The 19204-nt window shown below is 36.0% G+C and overlaps 1 protein-coding gene across 4 annotated transcripts in view; it reads right to left on the bottom strand.

Annotated features, from left to right (window-relative positions):
- Positions 1–19204, bottom strand: part of LOC138704977 (probable multidrug resistance-associated protein lethal(2)03659) — a 456593-nt gene that overhangs the window by 114324 nt on the left and 323065 nt on the right. For all 4 annotated transcript variants that reach the window (XM_069833477.1, XM_069833479.1, XM_069833478.1 and 1 more), the window contains 3 exons: positions 17914–18180; positions 9127–9413; positions 3777–3960 (listed from right to left, as the gene is read on the bottom strand). In XM_069833477.1, coding sequence (XP_069689578.1) covers positions 3777–3960; positions 9127–9413; positions 17914–18180 — 738 coding nt within the window. The remainder of the gene's footprint in view (positions 1–3776; positions 3961–9126; positions 9414–17913; positions 18181–19204) is intronic.

Here is a 19204-nt window from a genome sequence, read left to right as displayed (position 1 = left end):
TCATAGGAGCAAATTTCACTCCTGCCACTGATGCTGGACCCCAAGGTAGTTTGCCCATAATTTTTTCCCCTTCAAGAACTGCATACACTTTCTTTATTTTGTCAAATCTTGGGTTTTGCTGAAGAATCCGTTTTAATTTTGAGGAACAAGCTGTACCTACAGGTCCTGGAATTTCTATCGAGACAGATACTGTGCAACAATGTCTATAGACTGTTTCAACGATATAGACGCACTTTCCAAACGATGTATAGCTACAGGTACTTTTAACCATTGGTCCAATCACAAAATATTTCAGATAAATGTTATGTCTCATGTTAATTTTCAATTTAGCTAATATTTTAGAAGGTAATCGCAGAAAGAAAAAACAAAATAAAATAAAATACATTTAACTCGAAATTTATTAAAACAAGTGAAACAGGATTATGCATTGCCTACTTACTTTCTTTTGACAAGGTTGGCAGAAGATTTTTTTCGCCATCTGTTGTGAAATTTAGATCGTCACCTATCCATTTTCGAAGTAGGTATGCATGTGATGCTGCAAATTTAGGTATGTATACACTACCTATAACTGTGCCAAGAAGTAAAAATTTATTGAACCACGTCTGTGAAATGCTAGCAAAGAACTAATTAAATAATGCAAGATTCCAGAATATGTCTGATTCAACAATTGATTATAACCAACAATGTATTAATATCGAAATTTAAATGCATTTTTGATATAGTTATTCGTTTCTTTTGTATATTGTTTACCATTTCAAGACAGTATTATTTTAAATATACTTAATTGTATACTGATGTGTATATACACATTGTTTTATATTTTTTAGTTTTTTTTCCTTATTTAATCTTGCTTAGTGTTTATGCTTCGTTTACCCCTTTTTAGGTTTATATGTGTCATTTAGTCTTTTTTTTTGGTTCTATAAGATTCACATATTTTACGGTAGGATGCATGAGATGTACAATGTGTTAAAACATTCTAGATACTTTACAAGGAACAGAAAAGGCTAAATCCTTAGAATCCTAACCCTAAGGAAGTGCGCAGAGACAGATACGAGAGATGCTACAGAAGCAGGGAGGACAGAGAGGTAACAGCAAGCAATACCAGTACCATTATTGTTCAATGAATAAGGTTTAACTCCAAAAATTAATATTTGTATGCTGTGTCATTTTTGTTTTAATTATTACATAAAGCAGTGTCTTTATGTCATGTGTGCATAATAACTTTGTAGTTACAACAACTTATTCCTGTTTACGTGCAACAATTTTGGCGGGAAATAATCTTTGTTCTGATGAACCAGTTGGATTTTATTAACTGTTGATATTTTTCACGCTTTGTGTTAATATTATTGCTACCTTATTGGTGACTGATTTCCCCCTCTCTCCCTCACCTTCTTTCCCCACTCTTCTTCTCTTTTCCAACTTCTCCGCTCTCTCTCTCTCTCTCTAAAATGTTAAACGAGTAAGGTCTTATAGTGATGCTTCACCAACACCACCACGATACAAATTTTGTAAAATTATTATTTCATGTGCATAATTGCCGAATAAATTAAATAGTAGGTAATAACCATGAATAAAATCACTGTAGATGTACAGATGTACCAAACAAGCACGCATCAATCACTTTTATGATATTGTGAATGCTGCAAACACGCACTTCCATGTATATCTCGAGATTGATTTTTTTGCGACATCATAATTCTGTGCAATGAGAAAAAAATTGAATATCTTTTTTAAACGTCGACTTAACGCATATTTTCCTGCATATAGGCCTACTTCTTTTCTAAAACTTAATAACTACCAGGTATTTAGAGGAAAATGTAACTTCCTTTTCGAAATGCATTTAAAAATTCATTCTTTTGTGATACAGATTCCAATAATGGGATAATATTATCCTTTTTACAAATATATTTTCTAGTTACAGTCTTACTGAAATGTTATCAACGATAAATATTCAAAGAATAATAAAATTAATTTATTCCTTTCGAAAAACCATTTTGAAAATTACAGATCTTTTATGATGCTAGTTTCAGCATACTATATAGTATTAACTTTAAAATCTAAATGTATTATTTAATATTAAAATATAAGGGCGGAAAACAATGGAAGACATATCTTTGCAAAGGAGCAAAGTGCCAATTTTTCGACTTTCGTTTTATTCAGTCTAAAAGAGACACATCCATATGTGCATATCATACTAAATGGCCTCTGTCGTAGTTCAACTGTAAGTGATTCATTTGTGCGCCGAAAAATGTTGGAGGTACAGCATCTCAACATGCATTTGGCAGTGTGTTTTTCATTAATATCTCAGAAACTTGTTTTTAGTGCTTGGCCTCCTTGGAAAGATAGGTCTTCAGTTATATTCCAACACTAAAGAAAAAAAAGATGTTTGCAAGGAATACAGTAGCGTGCAAATTAATCCGAACACGACATATTTTTACATTTTCTGTCATTGTTGGCCTCACAGCTGCTCATACCGCTTTAATTGGCATCTGTAGTACGTGTAATTCCATTGTTGAAGGTCTGTCATTATTTTTTTATAATATGTGACATTTTGCCTGTCGTTTTGTACTTATAAGCATTTCAGTTGTGTAGAAGATTTAATATTGCAATCCTGTGTACATTCTGTCGTCTTCACAAATGGATACAACTCCACGAAAACAGTCTAAAATTATAACATTAGCAGAGCATTCTTCTATGACACAGAGGCAAATTGCTGCAGAATGTCACATCGGTTTGGCTACTGTTAATTTGATCATAAAACGATACAGGGAGACTGGATCCATCACACCCCAGAAAAAAGGAAACTGTGGCCGGAAAAGGAAGACTTCACCTGCAGATGATCGTTTCATTGTCAGGAAAAGTAAATTAAATCCTAGACTAACTGCTGTCGACTTAACCCGCGAGTTAATGGCTACCACTGGGGCGAATATTCACGTCACAACAGTGCGGCGTAGGCTTTTGGAAGCTGGACGAAGGGCTCGTAAGCCTATTAAGAAGCAACTGCTAACCCCTGTTATGTGCAAAAAACGCTTAATGTGGGCAAAATTACATCAACACTGGACAGTGAATGACTGGAAGACTGTACTTTTTTCCGATGAGTCTCATTTCGAGGTCCATGGCCACCGTGTTTCTTATGTACGGAAAGGATCCGAAAAAGTAACAGCAGCTCATCTCCAACAAGCACCCAAATACCCCCCTAAAGTAATGTTTTGGGGTTGTTTTACACATGAAGGGCCTGGAGCATTAATACCTATCAAGGGAATAATGAATTCTGACAAATATATTCACTTATTGGAAACCAGAATCGTACCCCAGCTGCAAAAATCATTTCTGGATGGCAGAGGTGTGTTCCAACAAGACCTGGCACCATGCCATACGTCTCGAAAAACTACAGAATTCTTCAACAAGAAGAATATTCAGGTACTCTCCTGGCCAGGCAACTCACCCGACATCAACCCCATTGAGAACTTGTGGTCAATTTGCAAAAGAAGAATGCAAAAAATGGATTGTTCTACAAAGGAGAAGATGATTTCTGCCCTCATTGGTGTATGGTTTCGCGATGAAGAAATGAAGAATGTTTGTGGGAAATTAGTGGAATTCATGCCAAATCGTCTCAGAGCTGTTATTAGGAACAAGGGAGGCCACATAGATTACTGAGGTATGTCTTAGATCCTTTTTTTATCCCGTTTGAGTGTTTTTGCATAAGTAATTACGTTGTTCGGATTAATTTGCACGCTACTGTATAGTATAACAAGATATGAAGATAAGTGTCTTACATTATTGAAAATTATTATCTGGTCGACTTGCTTCAGATGGTGCAGTTGATGTGTTGCAAGAATCACCGTTTTCTCCTTAAGGAAACCAGCAATGCAATCATCAAACAAATGTTTTCCAACATGAGGATCTACTGCTGATAAAGGATCATCCAGAAGATACAGATCTGCATCCTTGTAGACAGCCCTGTATATATTACAAATAATATCAATATCAATATTTTAATATCATCGACACACATAGGCCTACAAGTTATGGTGTGTCTTCACATTTCTGTATATGGTACTGGTCTCACCATAACTATCATTTACATTAACATCTGCTTATCATTATTAACTATTAATAAATATATCTTAAACTAGAATTTTTACTGACATTATCTACATCTGAATTAGAGTATCCATATTTACCTGGCCTATAATTAATAACAGCCCACCTATATAATTATTAGTTCCATTTAACCTTAACTAATCTTTCCTTTTTTGTAATCGATCCTACTATCTTGGTCAATTTTCTATTAATTTTCTTCCTATCTGTCAGTAGTTCCAGTTCACTTTAATACACTAAAATTCGCTTTAAATTGTTTTTTTTTTCATGCTTCAAACACTTATTATAACCACCACCACCACCACCACCACCACCACCACCACAACCACCACCATGACGACGACTATTATTATTATTATTATTATTATTATTATTATTATTATTATTATTATCATCTTCATCACCATCATCATCAACATTAGCATTATCATTATTATTATTGGTTACACTAGTCTGCGATGAAATTACTGCCTCCAAAGTTTGAATGTTTTAGGGTATTTTTAGCATGCTGAAATCGAATTCAAAGCCAGAGAGTTCCTATCACGTACCGTTTTTTTATTATTTTAATTTTCTTATAATATATTAAGACAATTTATAGCGTAAGTTAATTATTTAAACTGTAATACTTTAACATATGTAGTTTTAGTATGTTAGGATATGAAAACGAAATGCAATCAACATATTTTTAAGGTGTTTAGATTGAAAACCAAGGACAACAGATGTTTCTTAGAAGATAGAAGGTGCACCACATATAAGTAAGTTAAGGTAAAATAACGTGCAGTCTTGCCATTATCTTTATTTGTGGGAGATATAAATGTCAGCCATTCCTTGGTGAGAGACTCAACTCAACTCGTCTAGTTCCTCTCACATTTCAATAGTTCGTGTTTCATCTGGAAACGAAACGAAATCAATTTTTGAAGCTTTATTGTGGAGTAGAATGTTGAGAGTTTTCAGTTCAGTAAGAAAGTATTTACCATGTCGCATCGAGGATGTATAAATAATCCAGACCAATTTTGTTATATAACTTATGTAGTATGTACACATTGTCTACGCAGAAGTGTAATATTACAGATTTTGTGAAAAAGTCATACCATGCCTATTTTGGAATCAAACTTGGAAACCAAAGTAAAGCTTTGGCACCACACGAAGTATGTAGAGTATGCATTGAAGAACTTCGTCATTGGATCAACGGCAGAAGACCGTCGCTATCTTTTGGAGTACCTATGGTTTGGAGAGAGCAGTCGAACCATAGTAATGAATGACTGCTACTTCTGTTCGTGTGAGGTGAAGGGGTACGATTCTAAAAATAAAAAGCAAATTGTGCATCCAGTTGTTCGGTCAGCCATTTTACCTGTGCCCCATGGGCCTGAAGTACCAATCCCTGTGCGACCAGATAATCTTGAACAGTTTTCATCTGAGTCTAACATAGAAGTGAGGGAAATTGTGACGAGTAACAGTGACTATCTACCAGAACCGGTGCTGCAGAACGTGGGTTTTTAACCAGAGTGAATTAAATTAGGGATTTTGCCCTCCCTAAAGAGTTAGCTGAATTGTGAGATTCTAGACTCCAAGAAAAATTTCTGCTGTGCCCTGAAACATCATTCTATTAGTACCGATAGTGCAAAATAGGTTTTCAATCCTTTTTCTCTGAAGATGATCATCTTGTATATTGCTGTAATGTGAACGAATTTATGCTAAAACTTGGACTTCCAAACTATGACCTAAGTAAATAGAGACTGTTCATTGATGCTTCCGAGCTAAGTTTAAAGGGTGACTTCCTTCATAACGGAAACATTTTTGGTTCAGTGCCCATTGCCTATTCACACATAAATTTGCAACTGTTATTGCGACTGCACTACATTGAACACAACTGGCAAGTTTGTGATGTTTCAAAGTTCTTACTATAATGCTGGATCAACAATCTGGTTTTACCAAATTTCCATACATTCCTTGTCTGTGGGATAGTAGGGCACAAATTGATCACTGGACTATGAAAGACTGGCCACCTCGACAAAATCTGGAAGTCGGTTCTAAGAATGTTGTGCGCCAAAGTCTTGTGAGACCTTCTAAAGTTGTGCTGCCACCTCTCCACATTAAGCTTGGCTTAATGAAACAGTTTGTAAAGGCTTGAAATAAAGGTGGAGACTGTTTCAAGTATATATGTGAGAAATTTACACTACTATCTTAAGCAAATTAAAAGAAGATATATTTAATGGTCCTGACATAAGAAAACAGATGTCTGATGCAGCATTTAAAAACACTATGGATGAAAAGGAGAAAGCAGCATGGATATCTTTCTGTGAATTTGTTTTAAAATTTCTTGGTAACAACAAGGGTCCTAATTACCGAAACATTGTGGCTAACATGCTTGAAGCATACAAGGAACTTGGTTGTAACATGAGTATAAAATTCATTTTCTATTTTTTCACCTAGAGTATTTTCCCAAAAATGTAGAATTTTTGAGCGAAGAGCAAGGTGAACGATTTCACAAAGATCTGCAGGAGTTCGAAAGGAAGTACCAGGGACGCTGCAACATCAGTATGCTTGCTCAATAATGTTGGATGTTAAAGCGTGAAATACCTCAAGACAAAAATACAAGAAAGAGGAGCAGGAGGACTTTCTCAACTAAGAAGCAAGTGGTGTAATCTTTTGTGTGATATATTGTGCTAATTTATATATCAAATAATGAAGTAAACAAGACAAAACAAAGCAAAAACACTCTAGTGACATGTATGAACTACCATACATATAATTTCAGCAAGTTGTGTTTTTTTAAATATTGTTTTTGCATTTGAAATAAATTAAAAGAAGTGAAATGAAAAAGTTTGTGATGAAATTCTCGTAATTATACAATAGCCTACATTTAAAGTGATTTCGCAAACAAATCTGACGTGATAGAAGTAAACAGATTGAAAATTCGGATTCAGCACATCAACATTATATAAAATTACATTATTTACTTTAGGCAACAAACATAAAGTTGAAATTTGCAGGCTAGTGTTATTAGAGAAGAAAAATTCTCTCCGGTGCCAGGGATTGAACCCGGGTCCTTAGTTCTTCGGCTGAGCTATGCCGAAGTTCAATCCACAGCACCAGATCGAATCCCTCTCCTCCAGTGTTTTTCCCTTTGTGGCCTGACTCCAAGTTCGACATATATGTTGACATATATTAAGTCAACTGCCATTATACAAGGAGTGCACTCAATTGAGTGATTTGGTGGCCGGGATTCCACAGTAATATGCACTGTTGAGCGCATAGTGCATATTATTGATATCTAATTGTTGCGTAATTCCATCAGTGCCTTCCTCCAGCTCAGCAATTACAAATAATAAACAAAGTTTGTTCTTTCTCACACATATTTCGAACTGCAGAAGTTATTCAGAGAAGCCAGTATCATAATGTAATTCCAATGCTTTATTAACGTCCACTTAAAACAAGAAGTCTATTCAGAGGCAGTAAGATGATTACTGTAACTGCAATTCTCTATTTCATATTCCTTTTAAATATAGATATTATGCAAAGGTGGTATGATAATTATAATTATTTATTTCATGTTTCTACAGATACAATTTGGAGACAATAAGATAATAATTCTTTTAAGATAAAGATTATTTATTATGTCTTTTAACTATGAATCACTGGTGAAATAAGAGGAAAGAGAGAACTCTGATAAAAGCATCCTTCAGTTATTCTGTTCACTATGCATTTTAGAGAAAAATCTAAGGGAATTCGGAAACCTTTCGTTTCCTGTACTCAGTGAAACTTTATTATACTTCTGTAAAAACAAAAAAAGTACACAGCGTTTGTCTTTCATTCGACCGAAACTTTATCAAGAAAATCTTTGTGTTTTAAAATCATCACAAAATGAAACCCAACTCCAATGCATTTCATGTTCAGTGGATTTATTTGGGAATATGCAGAACAAAAAATTCTTAATGTTGTGACCAAAATGTATCTCACGAAGTCAATTAAGTAAATCAATAAAAGAACTAAGCAAAATAAATAAAAATATGCAACATAAAATATGATAAAAATAAAATGCAACATTTCCAATATATTTACAACTAAATATCGGTACTTAAATGAGAAAAGTAAGAAAACGTTAAAATAAATAAAGAATTTATGAGTAGAAAATTTATATATCAATCAGTCAGTCAATCAATCAATCAATCAATCAATCAATCAATCAATCAATCAATCAATCAATCAATCAATCAATCAATCAATCTTCTTAATGTATCCGGCTGTTTGTTGACAACATAAAGTCCACTATAGTCCACTATAGTCTGTTCAGTTGTTTTTCACGAGAAATGAGGGGCATTTTGATCGGTGTTCATTATAGATGCCTGTTGCTAGTAGCCAGAGTTGGGGTGTAGTCGATATGTACTGCAGGGCTGTGTCTTCTGCAACTGGTACTGATGATTTTAATTTACTTATTTTGTGGTTTATTGATGGACAGTATAGAAGAATATGTTCCAGATCTTCATCATGATTATTACACTACAGACAAGTAGGATTATCATAAATGTGAAATCGGTGTAGGTACAATTGTGTGACAATGTGACCTGTTCTGGCTCTTGTTAAAAATGTTTGAACATGTCTGGGCAAGTTTTTGTACATTTCCAGGTCATTTGGTTTCCTTTGTCAGAAGAGAGCCAATTGTTGATCCATAGGTTTATAAAATGAGACTTTACTGAAGCAAAAGCACTGGTTATATATCAATAAAGAAAGTCCCAAATTTCAGATTAAAAACTGGCCACGACTGTTAGGCAAAATACTACATCAATTTGAACTAAAATTAAAACTCTAAATAATGCATTTTTGCAACCAAACATAGCTGAGGATAGAATCATTTACTGCAAGTTAATTTTAACGAATAGAAGTGGAGAAAACTTGACAGCTTAGGTTGATATATCAAGAGATGAGTCACGTAATCATTAAATGACTAACTGCAATAGAACAAACAAACAAATAAAAACAAATACTTCTTAATAAAGTAGCTCTTAATAAAATTATGCTACAAACCTGGCAAGGTTTATCCGAGCCCTCTGTCCTCCACTGAGGGAAATGCCTCGTTCCCCTACAATGGTCTTATCTCCGTAAGGCAGAAGTTGAAAGTCCCGTTTTAATGCACATACTTTAATCACGTGATTGTAGCGTTCCCTGACGAGAGGCTGTCCAAACAGAATATTCTGGCGCACAGAGCCAGCAAACAGCCATGGTTCCTGAGACGCATATGAAACAGTACCACCAACTTCAATTGTCCCCTCCATCAGTGGCAGCTCCTTCAGAATTGAGAGCAGGAAGGAAGTCTGTCAACATAAGAAGATAAAGTTTCAGAAGTAAGCTTTGGATATTCCACTGTGGCCTGGAATTTGACATTTCCAATGTTTCGGAACTACAGAAAATCCCAGTCAGATCACCGGCACCATGCATGCAAGCATCAACAGCTGCTGACTGACCAACTGCCGTTATCTCCCAACTCAAGGCCATAGTATGCACGACATCAGTCAGTGTATGTTTAGCTTGCCCACTGGTCTTCCGTCCAGGTAGCCCGGATTCGACCCCTGGACAAGTCATAATGGAATTTGTAGTGGACAAAGCAGACTTTGCAGAGAGTTTTTATCAGTGTACTCTATCATGCCACCAACACTCTCCACTTCTCCGTCATTTCATCTATCATCTACAATAGTAAAACCAGGCTGAGGTGAAGTCTGGGGATAGCAAGAGTTTCCGATGCTGATATAGGAAGGGCTTGAGGTTCCAGGCTCCTGGAGCTTATCAGGCTACTTGTATGTGAACGAAACCTGGCTCTATCAGGGCCTGAGGCAGGATGGCCCACCTGACAGCATCAACTGATGAGGAAGAGCTTGGGCCTCAGACCCCTGGAGTTTATTAGGCTATTCGTCCACATAATGGGACCTGGCTCTATCAAGAGTTGGGACAGGGTGGCCCACCCGTCAGCGTCGGATTCACGAATGCTACCCGGGCCATCTGTTGGACTTGGACAAACATAGCATGTATAGGCTGGGCGTACACTTATCTAGCAAAACTGCTTTAAGCAGAATCGTTTTTGCTGTAATCGAAAACAATTTTGTTTTTCCAAAAAACATTTTGCTTAAAACGATTTTGCTGGAAACAAAAACGTTTTCTTTTTCCGAGAACATTAGAGCTATGGTAGACTAGAAGCAGAAACATAAATTAGTCTTGCAGTGGTTGTGGAGGATGATGTGGTTGTAGTGTTATGGCAGCGGGTTGAAATTCACTTATGCTTGTCGGGCTCGGGGCTTAATGAAACAAAAATACTATTTTTCACGAATTATGTAGGTACGGATTAAAAAAAATAATAAGAAGGTTTTAACCCTTCAGTACTCGCGTGGATTACAATAGTAATCCACTGATATTTAATCCTGTATTACGTCACCGCCTGCAGCACTGCGTAGCTGAGCGTCAATGCAATTTCTCGTCACAGTCTAAGTGAGGCATTACTGGTGTTTAGACGTATTTGTCGCAACGCTTTGGAAAGTTATACGGAGTTTTATCAAGTTATACGCAGTTTTTCCGAGTGGATTACCATTGTAATCCACGCGAGTACTGACGTCAGTTTCTTGCTCAGGTAAGTGTAATAGTTTTTATATGGTTATGAGTGATGCAATGCAGGAACTTTATGAAAAAAGTGTGTGATATCGTTCCATCCTCTTTGTAGTTGGCTCCAATGGGTACGGAAAATACAAGCAATATTTGCAAGTGGCTAGATGAAGATCTGGATGTTGGCATTGAAAATGAAAGTGATGATGAAAGCAACAAAGAAGATCTTTTGAATGAAGTTCACGATTCTAATTCAGAACAAGACAATGAGGAGGAGGATGATGATTATGGTGATGGTGATGAAAGACTAATGTCTATAAATGATGGAAACTGCTATACGGGAAGAGACAACACTACAATTTGGCAGGAAGAACCAGTATCTCTATGAGGGAGAAGAAGAGCACAAAATATAGTGATTCATTTACCGGGCCCTAAAAGAGCTGCAAAAAATGCGCGGACACACACAGAGTGTTTTGACTGCTTTATTGATCAGACAATAATCAATGTAATAGTAAGGTGTACTAATATTTATATTGAAAAAGTGAAGCGTAATTACGGACTTGACAGGGATTGCAAATTAACAAATGACGTTGAAATTCGAGCACTCTTAGGTATTTTGTATCTTGCCGGTGCTTTGAAATCGGGAAGACTGAACGTAAGAGAACTATGGGATAAAAATGGAACAGGTATAGAGTCAATTTACCTGACTATGACCTACAATAGATTCCAATTTTTGTTACGATGTCTACGCTTTGATAACATTCATGACAGGCAGGAAAGGAAAGAAATTGATAAACTGGCTGCTGTACGTGAAGTGTTCGAGTTATTTGTTCAGAATTCACAAAGGTGCTACATTCCAAGCGAATATGTAACTATAGACGAGCAGTTGGTGCGCTTTCAGAGGACGATGTCCCATGAAAGTGTATATACCTACTAAACCAGCAAAATATGGGATCAAAATTTTTGCTATGGTGGATGTGAAAACATATTACACTCATAACTTGGAAATTTATGCTGGTATTCAACCAGATGGTCCATTTCACCAAAGTAACAGTGCACATGCAGTGGTGAAGAGGCTGGTTCATCCCATCAAAGGAACAGGAAGAAATGTGACCACCTATAACTGGTTCACGAGCATACCTCTGTGTTTAGATCTTCTAGAAAATGACAAAATTACACTTGTAGGAACCTTGAAAAAAAACAAAAGAGAAATCCCTCCTCATTTCACAACTACTCAAGACAAGGAAGTTAACAGTACATTGTTTGGATTCAATGAAAACTGCACAATTATTTCGTATGTACCAAAGAAAAACAAAACAGTGTTAGCATTATCAACCATGCATTATGATAAGGCAATGGATGAGGAAACAGGAGGAAGCCAGAAGCCTGAAATAATATCTTTTTATAATAGAACTAAATGTGCTGTGGATGTCCTGGACCAGTTATGCTCAGCCTATGATTTAAGCAGAAATTCACGCCGCTGGCCTCTGACTATTTTCTTTGACTTACTAAACATAGCAGGTGTCAATGCTCTTGTTGTTTATTCTGCAAACAAACAAAAAATTCTACGGAAAAACTTCCTAAAAACCCTTGCTCTGGACCTAATGAAGCCACTAATTTCCGAGCGTATCACCCAACAGACAATTCCAAGAGAAATAAAGAGAAGAGGAGAGCAACTGTTAGGCATTCCACAAACAGGTCAAGAAGAAGGAACACGGCCAGAAGGTATTGGTAGGTGCTACATGTGTGGTAGAACAAGAAACAAGAGCACAAGACAATCTTGTTCCCAGTGCTTGAAGAGAATTTGTCCTACTCATTCAGATGTAATTTGTTTGAACTGTGTAGAAGAAATGCATAGGCCTACTCAGATAATTGAATCAGATGTAGATTAGACTCACGTGTGTAAAGTGTGAAATGCAAACATAAACATGAAAGTGCATCAATATCCTTCTTACAATACACAAAAACATCTGTAAAATATTACAAGTGAAGTGAGAATGATTGTTACATCCCTGAATTTTTTCATTGCTACACCCCTGAGTGAGGTATTCGGTTATCAAATATGACGTAAGTAAGGTCAGCAGTAGTGAACTTGCGTTTCCCGTGGGAGAGATTAAGAGAGATCAAGAGTTCAGATGACCTTCAAACATCGAGTGAGCAACAATGCTAGATAACCTACATAATTATGATGATAGTGAACTAACTCATAACTATGATGCAACAATAAATTATGACTCAAAGACACGACCAGTGTTGAAATATTATGCAAACATGTCACTTGAATGCAATTTGTGTACTATCAATTTCATTATTAATATTTATATTTAATACGTTCCGTTATGCGTACCATATCTATTCCTATTACTGTAATAACTGAAAACAATATATTTCTTAACATTTAAATCTAATTCCAATGTTTAAACCTTGTCTGTAAACAAAAACAAATGTGGATTACCATTGTAATCCAGGTGAGTACTGGCGTTACGGAATTTAACGCGAGTAACGAAGGGTTAATGCATGCACCACTCGGCACCCATCCACAACAGTAAACTACCGGTACGAAAGTTATTTTTACTATTTACTAGTAGTTCGAGTTTGAATTCATAATGACATTTGTATTGTCTCTACTGTCATAGACACAGAGCAATGCTTAGCTATTTGTTTTACCTGGGAGATTATTCTTCCTCATGCTCCTACCGGAGTGACATCTCTATCAGCTGTACCTGACCCCTTTGGCCTCTGGCCTCCGCATTATCTGCTAGTCTGCTTAAACCAGGGTTGCGAAGCTTACTAGTAATTCTGAGCGCGAGCTTTTTTAAGCTCTCTCCATAAGCGCGGAGCTTTTCTGCCTGAGGCACAAGGGTGTACTGCACATATAACATTGCAGACCATGAGAGATCACAAGGGAGATTACAATACAGATTTTAATGATAAGTAGAAGGTTCAGTTTTTATATAATGAACATGGCGGTGAAGTACAGTGTTTAATAAGTAAAATATATATACTATATTATTTGTAAAAAAATGTCAAATGTCAGTACGAAACACACAACACAGATATAGACATTATTCTGGAGAAGAGAGAAATTGATTTCAGACAAGAAATAATGTTGAAAAATTAAGAAAATCCACTTTTTTTTTTTTTATAATCGTAATTATATTTGAGACTGTTTTAAATGATTTAACCATATAATCATATATGGCCATACATGCGGTGCGTGAGTTGAGAGGAATTTTTTTTTGTTTTTTTTTTTTTATGCTGTTTCCCAGATATCAGTTAAACTGGAAGGAACACGTCTCAAGAATGGTTTCATCCAGGATCCCTAGGGTAATAATGACGTATCGTCCAAATGAGAAACGGTCACTTGGTTGACCCATGAAAAGATGGCAAGAAAATAGCTTTTTCAGGCCGTAACAGTTCTTTTGGGACTAGTACTTGACAGGATGATGATGATGTTGGTGATGGTGATGATGATGATGATGATGATGATGATGATGATGATGATGATGATGTTTTCTCGACTTTAAAATTTTAAGCAGTTTACTGAATGAAAAGCTCCTTGCACAACAGTTATTGTCATATTGGTCTGAAACTTCTCACAGAGATCAATTAATTGTTGATAAATAAAATTTAATTAGCACTTGTATGAAATATTAATATTATGACTTTTAATTCAAAACAATAATGTTACTTTTATTATCACAACAATAATGGCTTTCTATTTCTGAATTTAAACACTCCCGTCAAAAATGGATATTTCACTCCACACAGCAACACAGTATTCGTATTGCACTCCACAGACGACAATGACAATTCACTTGATTATTGAGAACAACAATGTACTCCTAATCTCAACTAATGTTCACAAAGCACTATTTACAAAACAAAACTGTCAGTTCTTAGTTCACGGTTCGTTTGTCTTGGCTAGTTCTTCTAGCTCATTCACTCAAGTTCACAGTATATCCAACCCAAGACTTCCAGAGACAGTCCACTGAACTTCGAACTCAAGACTTTCAGATATGCCACACTCGCCTGGTCGCTGCCACATTTGCGGTACTCCTCAAGTCGAACCCAGGTCTTGAAGGCTGGCTTCCTTGCTCATTCACTGCTGCTTCACAAGACTGACTCATTGTTCTAAACTGAACTGGCCTCTCGAAGGCTGCTCGCTTTTATTTGTTAGGTAACACTTTGCGAGCCTTCGATTTCTGGACGATTCTCAGTCTCTCCATCACTCGGACTCCAGACGTTTCCTTTACATCCGTCGCAGTCGGTTTTCTCCCCCTCTCCCTTCGCCACGCGCCGCACCACAGTGCTGGCCTTCCTCTCTCCCCGCGCACAGCTGCCAGCGTCTCGCAGCTTTCTCTCTTCTCTCCTCGCGCGCCCTCCCTTCTGCTGGACGCATGTTCGACTCCCGAGGCAGCGAGAACTTTCCAGTGCGGTTGTCACAATCTTAAATTTCTTCGGGGAATATTCACATTGCACTTAGATTAAATATGCTGTAATGGTAAATTCATAAAGTTTAAAAATTTATTGTGTCTCCCTATTTAGACTGATCTCCAAAGCTAATTAATTTTTATACCCATAACTACTTTCAAGATTTTGAGCAAATATGAACCAAAAATTTTGAAAACTTTGACGCAAGGAGCTTTTTTAGTGATGTCAATATCAAATATATTTAAAAAATATATATAATTTCAAAACTACTGGATTTAATGACACCAAATTGTGTACAGATTATACAGTATTGTAGATCTGTTTATATAGTTTAATTTTCACAAATTTCGGCCGAAAATTGTGGAAGTTTTAAAAATCATACGTATCCCCTTAAATGATTGACCCCAAAAATTAGGATGGCTCTTCAATAGCATCATTTAATCAATTTGTTTTTTTGTGTTACGTGCATCTCACAAATCACTCTAAGAAAACTCATTACATAATCACGACTGGAGAGTATGGACTATATTTTCACAACCACTCAATCAATATACTCTATTTCGATCAATATTTTCCTTATTATTTTTTCAGTAAATGCTCAAAAGTACTTAGAGATCACACACGTCAAGCAGGTAGATTCTATTAGTTTCTCCTAACCAATGAAGTGAAGTATTTATATAATAAATAATTGCTTTTAACAAGAAAATGGCTTACAAACAATTAACTTTTCCTATTTCTCTTTTTGTTCTTAAAACCCCTCTCCTATGCGTTTTGTTTATATATGTACATGTATATTAAATAATTGAATAATTAGCCCTATTACATAGCCAGAAAATTAGTAACGCAAGTTATTGTAATAATTGCTGCCTTTATTCGATGTATATGCATGTACATCCCTGTGTCTACGTTGGGACGCCATGTAGTGGATGCGCTATGTGCTCATGATCAAGGTCAAGCTCTTCTACCGTGATTGGGAGCTAATATCGTCTCATCTCTGGCTTAAACCATGTCATCAGGGATGCCTGCATATTGCACGTGCATGCGCACAACCAAATGTTTTACCTTTAAACAATGGTCAGTGTTTGTGCTACGAACAGTCCTGTTCTGCCCAAAATTGCTGTATTGTATTGTACTGTACAGCATTTGTTTTTTGCTCAATCATGCTTAAACTTGCTTAATCATCCTATACATCACTTTTGGACTTTGTTCAATCATGTTTAAACTTGCTTAAATATGTTGTACAGCGTTTTTGTATCGTGCTAGATAAGTGTGCGGCATTCCTATATTAATCATTGGAAAAATATGTTTAAGCATGTTTAAGCAAAAACGTTTTTGCTTAAAGCAATTTTGCTAGATAAGTGTGCGCCCAGCCATAGGGCACGCAATAGGCCAAAATGTGCCTATGTGTATGGACTCCTCTTGGGTCCAGCCCTCGTAAAGTCAGCCAGCAAGTATGTTTAGCTTACAATGCATTTATAACAGATTTAATGTGCCCGTAAAACTTTTTAGAAATTCACCACAAATAAACTAAGCAACGAACATTACATTTTATTACGCAGAAATGTAGATTAAACTCTCCAAGTTTTTTTTTTAATATCTAAAAAATTCTCAATGTGTCCACACTTGCTAATCTGGCAGACATCTAGCCGATAATCCATTTCATCCCATAAGTGTGTCAGCATATCATGATCAATCTTTGCCACAGCCACGATAATATGGTCACAAAGTTCCTGAAGGTCAGCGGGGAGTACGGGTACAAAAACAATGTTCTTCACAAATCCCCAAAAGAAAAACTCGCAAGATATTAAATCCAGTGACCTGGATCGCCACCTCATTAAGGTGTTATCTTCTAGTCCACAGCGTCCTATCAAATGTTGTAATAAATTTGTGATGAGATAGCCTCGTATGTCATTGTGGAAATGAGCTGGACAGCTGTCTTGTTGAAAAATGTAATTATCACAGGCTTTTTCCTAACAAAACTATTTCACTACTATTCCTCCTAGTGGCAAACCATGGCAATTAAGCGATACAGGCTTTTTCCTAACAAAATTTGGAGAGTTTATCATTCTATTGGTATAAAAATTACAATTATCTATTGCAAAGTTTATTTGTGGTGAATTTCTAAAATATTTCACGGACTTCAGAAAGTTAGTGTATGTTAATGAAATTTAGTTAATTGAAATGCCACCTCATAAGTTCTAACACTAGAATAATCTTGCAGAGAAGTGTGTAGGCAATTTGTAGGCAAGCCACTAGCATTCCGGTTCCACACAGAGATACTGTGAGAAAACTCGTGCTTAGATTTAGGGAAACAGTATTCACAAACAATAGAATTCCTAGGCAAAAACGACATGTTATAACGTAAGAAAAACTTAATAAAAGTGGACAATATTAGAGTGTTCTCCAAAGAAAACTCTATGTTGGGTTTCACAGGAAGTTGGAGTTTCAGAGAGCTTAGTATGAATGAAAAAATAATTTTAAAATATGAACTATAAATGGCCATGATTTTGGAGTAGTGAAACTGGATTAGAAAAAGAAGACGAATTGAACAAAATGTCAAACTTAAAGAAGTTATTTAATTTTTCAGAAAATCTATAGTTCTGAAGATATGGCAGACACGGAAGCATAAATTACCATATTATATGGCTATTTTTCTTAATTTCTGCTATTATTTTTGCATTTTGTCAGTTTAGTTACATATTAATTCTCTCAATTTTTACATAAAACAGCTGATAACACTAGGTATTCTTGGAACTAGCAAGTATTAATGTCATACAACATGAGTGTCACCTTGCCAGCACCAACAGGTCCAATAACTGCCACGAGGGTGCCAGGCTTAATGTGTAGGGTCACTTTGTTGAGTGTTTTATCATGCAACTCTGGAGTCCACTGAGCTGTTGCATCCGACAACCTCACACCCAGTTCCATGTTCTCCTTTTTGGAATTATTGGCTACATGATTTACTTCTCCATGCTCTAAAGGTGGCATTACTGCATCATTTTTTGTATCTGCTACAGCCAGACTTTTCAAGTCTCTTTCTTCGTACAACATGAATTTCTGAAATGAAAAATTTGATCAATGATTTCAGTCATCAGTAGTAACATATTCTAAACCATGCCTGCTAGTGGTATGGGAACAGGATTTTCACGATTCGTGGTATGTACAGATCTCGTATTACATCTCTGCTGGTGAGTGATCAGTAAATTTCAAATGGCTTATCTTACTGGTAGACATCAGAGCATTAAAAAGCATTGCGAATTTATCTTTTTCTCCCCTTCTCCCTACAGAAAATGTGAAGTTGCTCAGGGGCAGAGATTTAAAGGGCTTGGGGCAACATAGTGACAAGCCCTTCATCTGTAGAATGTACAGTAATTAACGCAACAAATTTATATCTAATAATTTTTCGGTAGAATTTTCATATTTCATAAAAAAGTCTTCATAGTTTTTCATGTTTTGTACAATTCTTTCCCCCTCCATTAATATTTATATAACTACCACTGAACCAGGCTTTCCAGATATTACATGTAAGGAGACAATAGGGACGTTTTCCACAAAACAGTTGCAAAACCCAAGCCACCCATTGCACTCTATCAAGTTGAAGGTAAGAACAGTGAAATACCAACAAATATTGAACTACCAAATGTACCACGATATAAATATGCTCCCATTACATCATACGAAGTGGAACAATCTTCTTCATTATATACAACAATATTAATTGATAGAGTGTAATCTCTTGCCAGAAAATATAAAAAATGTACTTGTGTTGTATTGTAACCAGTGTTGAGTCCAGCCAATGTAAGCAGTTTTTATTTCCTCAGTGTAAAAAATTGAGTTACCTAATTCTTGCACGTGGGTAAGTGTTTGATGGCACTGACAAACAGTTTAACTGTGGTATTCCATAAATACAGGAAAAAAAACTTTTAATCTCCAAAAGTTTATTTTACTAACAATTATATAAATCTGCACCAAATGGCTTAGAAATTAAGATATGTTAGCACTGAAGTATTTATTTCATATTTCTATATTTTGCCAAAATAAATTTCATGTATTGGCATAATTTTCTTCACATTGTGCTGGT

This window comes from Periplaneta americana, chromosome 8, assembly GCF_040183065.1.
Source record: "Periplaneta americana isolate PAMFEO1 chromosome 8, P.americana_PAMFEO1_priV1, whole genome shotgun sequence".
NCBI lineage: Eukaryota > Metazoa > Arthropoda > Insecta > Blattodea > Blattidae > Periplaneta > Periplaneta americana.
This window is presented reverse-complemented; position numbering and strand designations above follow the sequence as displayed.